General features: G+C 25.0%; 1 protein-coding gene and 1 non-coding gene across 3 annotated transcripts in view; both read right to left on the minus strand.

Moving 5' to 3' along the window:
- The window catches only part of LOC111690247 (cell wall protein DAN4), a 33,521-nt gene that overhangs the window by 12,403 nt on the left and 15,118 nt on the right, over positions 1 to 6,000 (minus strand). For both annotated transcript variants that reach the window (XM_023452699.2, XM_046950752.1), the window contains exon 3: positions 3,730 to 3,858. In XM_023452699.2, the coding sequence (XP_023308467.2) occupies positions 3,730 to 3,810 (81 nt within the window). In that variant the 5' untranslated portion in view covers positions 3,811 to 3,858. The remainder of the gene's footprint in view (positions 1 to 3,729; positions 3,859 to 6,000) is intronic.
- Trnak-uuu lies at positions 3,916 to 3,988 on the minus strand. The gene has a single exon. It is a non-coding gene; the product is annotated as a tRNA-Lys (tRNA).

Consider the following 6,000-nt stretch of genomic DNA (forward strand, 5'->3'; position numbering starts at 1 on the left):
AGTGTAACTTTATTAAATGAAGAAAATACTCATTGTATTATATTTACAATATAATTTAGTGGTAAACCAAGCTATTTTTTTAAGAAAATCTATTGCTTTATTTAAAAAAAAAAAAATTATTTCAATGGGAGATCTGTTCGATACATAAATATGGGTGACTTTATGTCAAGTGACCCAAATTTTAAATCGATGCAAGGGTAGTTCTATTAAATAGTAATTTAAACACATTTTTTCAAAAAGGTCGGTCATTTCGATTGGAAAACATTAGTTTTAAAAGTTGAGCCATTAAGACATGAAATTCCCCATATGTATAAACTCTTAAAATATATCTCAAAGATTTGGTGTTAATTTTATTAGTTTTTTTTTTTGTAATTTTAAGTTTACAGTTTGTTTTGGTGTATTTGTTTTATTAAACGATTTTCTTTTAACCTTCACCTTAATTTTTTTTTTTAAGATTTTCTTCAAGACATTCGACATACAACTTATAAAGTTGGCCGTGCGAAAAGTATCTATCTATTCTCGAAATTTATACTTGAGTGAACACAACAAAAACTATTGTGAATCTACATAGACACTTAAGTAATGTTAGGCTGAGATTTTAATAAAACATTAGTAGAATTTTCATTTAATTGTTGTATCTTTTTACACATGCTTGCAAATAAATTAAATGTTTTTACAACCTAAGGGCATTAAAACACTAATTTTCTATAGTTTTTTTATTTTGTTGATATTTGAAAACTTAGAAGTTTAATTTGAATCTAAATTAGTATTAATATAGAAACTTGTACTAATAATTTTTAAAATATATATTTTTATGCGAAACAAAAGATAGGTTTACACCAGTCAAAAATATTTAACAAATATCTTCATTTTCTTTAAATATTTAATTGTTTACACCAAAAGTAAACTAAATGTTAATTATTTTTTTGAGATTATTTACAATTACAAAAATCTTATAAGTTCAACAAAACATTTTCTTGACCAATGTTTATTATGTGTGAACGTATGACTTTCAGTTTAGTTGAGACAACATTTTTGTTTGTTTGTTGTGATTTTAATTTCTATTCCTTAAATTAATCGTTTTACATTTTATTACTTGTTTAAACAGATTGTATTTCTAAGGAATTTTTCTTTAGCCATTTGACAGATTAAAATCTAAAGAAAAAAAATATATATTTTTCTAATTTCTTTATTTTCTCCCAACAATTGTCAATTTTAATTCCTGGAATCATTAAAAAGTTTTTTTTTTCAAACAATTAAATTTTGAAACCTAAAACTATAATAAATAAAACGTGAACAAGATTCAAATCTAATTTTGCACGTAACACAAACAAATAAATTATTAAACATAACGAAAAACATACTTTAGATTTAAGTTGTTTAACGAAATTCAAACAATAGACTACGGCAAATAAAAATATAAAGATGTTTTTCCAATAACTATTAGAAGCTTTGTCTAAATATATTGTCATTAGAAACAAAAAAAAAAAAAAAAATAAACTAGGAAATTGAAATCTCTTGATAAGAATACATGTTGTACAATGTAAATTGAATTTATAATAAAAATTGCAACGTAAATAGTAAATCTATTTAAATAATTTATACCACCATATGATTTATTGATTAAAATTTCTAAATATTTAATCTGAAAAAAAAACAAAATCTACTTAATCATGTAGAGAATTTATAGAAAGCTGTAATTAAATGATTTTGCAGTGAAATGTAGTGAAAAGAAAACGTGATTTATTTATAACGTGTTCACGTTTTGTTTTTGTAGTTTGGAATTTTTTAATAATTGATTTTTATTATTTAGTTAATTTTGTATAATAAAGTTGTAAAATATTTGTAAAATAGAGATTTGTTATTTTATACAGAAAATTAATTACTTATATGCTAAGTAAGAGGTGAAAAGGTTTAATTGCTTCATTAGTTTAATTAAATATTTTTTCATCATGTTACTTCAGGCCTTTACCATCCATACATGTCTTCCCTTTAGGGCATCGGAATTTTAAAAGCTACGATAGTTTTTTATAGAAATTATTATGTCTTGTTTATATATAGACTAACTATTCCTAGTTACCCTCAAAACAATATAAAGTAAAACTCCAATTTACGTGGTTTCAAGCCCCCCTAATAAAATGTTACTAATTCTTCGTGCAAAACTTGAGGTTTTTAGCTTCAATAGCTTTTCAGATTTTATTTTCCCCCAAAATGTTCAGCTAAAATTTTTTGTGAAAATAGCTCTTTTTAAATTGCCCCCTACTGCTAGTCCACCCACTTTTGTGTTTAAGAATCAAAATGGTTTCGACAGAATTTAAAAACTCTAACTATTAAATTTTTCTTATTTTGTAAGTAGACGTGGCATGTCGCCTACATGAAATTTCAAAATAAAAAGTAACTTTTAATTCCTTCCAGACATATAGGAAGATTCTGTAGAAACGGTAAATAATTCAAACACATACACAATAAAACAACTACATACATACCTATAACAGTGAAGCATAATAATGTTGTTATTTTCATTGTTTTTTGCAATGTTATGACAGAACTTCGTATTTTTTTACAATGTCTCTGATATTTAATGACCAATTTTACTGATTTAAAAAAAAACTTGATTTATTCAATTACTAGTAATAGCCTGTGAACTTTACTACCCTGAAAACTACATAAATACAAAACCTTCTTTACGATTTTCAGAATTTGTATTTACCTCATATGGGAAGTACCATGCCCCTATTGAATAGTGCGCTTCGATACCCTAAACACTATTTAAATACAAAACCTTCTTTCCGATTTTTTAGGATTCTAGCTCTAATACACATGCGATTCTTTGTATTTACTTCATATGGAAGATGCCACGCCCATATTTAAAGTCCGCCCATTTTGTGAATTTATACTAAATTTAATAATTCTACAGCAAAAAGATTCTTAAATATAGGAAATTTTCTATTTACATCACATGATAATTGCAATCCCTGCAAGAATATCAAAGGTTTAATATGGAGTATAGCAAAAATAGTACTCCTTATTCTGCCGAAATTGCTAAACTAAATATGGAAATTGCTTCTTTTGTTTAACTTCCCATAAACTTTTAATATTGTTTTTAATTTTTATACTTTGTTTACTTAATCGGATTAGTAGTTGATATATTATTAACATTTATTATAATAAAAACCACAACACATTTTTTTTTAATTAAAAAGCATAAAATTAATATTATATTTCTGAATTATTTACACCAATCAACACTTTCGTTTTTTTCTTTCTTTATAACATTGATAATTTTTTCCCAATTAACTCAGATTTGGAATGTATAGGACAATAACTTTATAACGAAATGAGTTTTACATATAATGACGGAAATATTGACATGTCAATATAAAAAAATATGTCTTTGATTAATAACTAGCGGTCGTAATAAAATATTATAATAAATTTATTAAAATGGACGTAATTAACATTAATTATTAAACAAACGGAAAGTAAAAAAAATAAATATTTAAATTCCTACATACATAGATGATTTGTTATTTAAGCGTTTGTTTTAATAATAATAATATTCATTAAAATTCCTTTATAAATAATTTCTTTTTTTGCATTTTTGTTTTCGAATGTTTTTTTCTTGCTGAAAATTTACATAACAAATTACTCATTTTCACATTATTATTAATTATAATAATATACATATATTTTTTTTAAATCTTATTGTTTTATAAAATGTTGACCCACCTGAGCATTTATACACAAGATGTGATAACAAAGTAGTAGCCATAGTAGCACAGTGGCTAAAAACCAATTATGATTTACCATAGTGTGTAAATGAGGCCTGTAGACAGGGCAAAAAGCGGGATTGTAAAACTGAAAATAGAAAAAAATAAATTTAAATAAAATTAAGAAAATAGAAAAAATTGAACTCGCCCGAGCAGGGACTTGAACCCTGGACCCTTGGATTAAAAGTCCAATGCTCTACCGACTGAGCTACCCGGGCACATGACGTTTGCTTGGCAAATAATAAATATAAATACAAACACAAGAAATAGAATAAGAACAGTGTGCAATCTATCGAAATGTAAAGTATTTATTAAATGTGTGTGTGTGTGTTTGTTAATTTTTTCCAAACACTACCTGTCAATCTTTTGAATTTGTCACCTTTAAATTATGAGCGAAAAAAAGATTGAATGTTTTTTTATCACTTTATTGAATTCAAATAGGAAGCAAAAAAACTTTTTTTACTTAAATTACAATAATGATATTTATAATTATTTTTTTTCTTAATTTTCAAATCAGATAGAACATATGTACAAGTGTACAACAACAACAATTGTTTGTTTAACATTTTAAGATTTTCTATAAAAGATAAAATTGGGTTTTGTCTCTCTAATTCTTCTCATCATAACAAAAAAGTTCTAACACAAAAAAAAACAACAATTAAGTTTGTTTTGCAAAAATAAAAAAAATCTTCTAACAAAAACAAAAAAGCTGCAATTAAACACAAATTAGCTGTGACAGTCTTTAGACAGGTGCAGTTTTTATAGGTTGTACCTTGTACATATTAACGAGAATTTTGGTTAAATTTTTAAATTCTTTAGTTTTTGTTGTTGTTGTTTTTTGTTAGTTTATTTGCCTAGAACAATAGTCAATATCATGAAACGGAAATTTCAAATTTAAAAGTTAACAAATTGTTAAAAGTTGTTTTCCAATTGTTAAGTTTATTTGTGTATTTTGGTTTTTAAACATTTAAGTTTATGTAGTTACATACAAATTTGAAAGTTTAGTTAGTTTATTTGTTTTACCAAACGTTTCATTTGACATTTTTCTAAGAATATATTCTAATTTCCTGAATTTGAATACTTAATTAACTAAGAATTATATTGTCAGAGTAAATAATAACTAACACCTTGCAATGTAATTATTCCAAATTGTCTGTTTTAGGGAAAGATATAGAAAATAAATTCTATTGTCAAAATCATATAACATACATATGTATATTTGAATATTTAAAGAAAAATATGACAAATGACCTTAAATGCGTCAAGGTTTTGCGCAAAATAAATGTGAGTCTTGCCTACTATTCAAAAGTACCTTGGTGCGAATATTATTCAAATCGGATGACATCGATTTTAAAAGTTGAGTCATTTTTCATAGAATGGATCCAGATAGACATTTTTATATAGGACAGGTTCTTGTCAGATTTCTTTGTACAGAATATATTCTTGTCAAAGTTTTTTATAGGAAGTGTTTCTGTCAGAAGTTTTTTTATGAGAAAAGTTCCTGTTAGAAGATTATCATAGGAGAAAGTTTTTCTCTAGAAAATTTCCTTTCAGAAGTTTTTTGTAAAAACAATTTTTGTTAGCAGTTTTTCATAGGAAAAGTTCCTGTCAGAAGTTTTACATAATAAAAGTTAGTTTCAGAACTATTTCTGTAAAAAAATTTCTGTCAGTAAAAGAAGTTCCTGTCTTTTGTTTTTTTTTCGTAGAAAATGTTTCTTTCAGATGCTTTTCTCAAGAAAAAGTACCTTTCCAAAGTTTTCCTTTAGAAAAAGTTCCTTTCAGAAGTTTCTATGCAAAAAAGTTTCCTGTTTTTTTATATAGGAAAAGCTTCTATCAGTTTTCTCTTTTTTTTTTTTAAAAAAAAAGGTTCATGTCATAAGATTTTCTGAAGAAAAAGTTCCTATCAGAAGCTTTTCTCAAAAAAAGTTGCTATAAGAAGCTTTTCTCAGGAAAAAGTTCTTTTCAGACGCTTTTCTCAGGAAAGAGTTTATTTCAAAAGTTTTTTGAAGAAAAAGTAGCTTTCAAAAGCTTTTCCCAAGAAAAAGTTTTTTAAAAAAAGTTTTTTTTTACAAAAAATTTCCTATCAGAAGCTTTTCTTAAGAAAAATTCAAAAAGCTTTTTTTAAAAAGAAAAGTAACTTTCTTCAAAATTACTGTCAGATGTTTTCCTTAATAAAATGATTCCGTCAAATGTTTTTCTATAGAAAAGGTTCCTGTAAGAAGTCTATTCA

Source organism: Lucilia cuprina, chromosome 4 (assembly GCF_022045245.1).
Source record: "Lucilia cuprina isolate Lc7/37 chromosome 4, ASM2204524v1, whole genome shotgun sequence".
NCBI classification, from domain to species: Eukaryota; Metazoa; Arthropoda; class Insecta; order Diptera; family Calliphoridae; genus Lucilia; species Lucilia cuprina.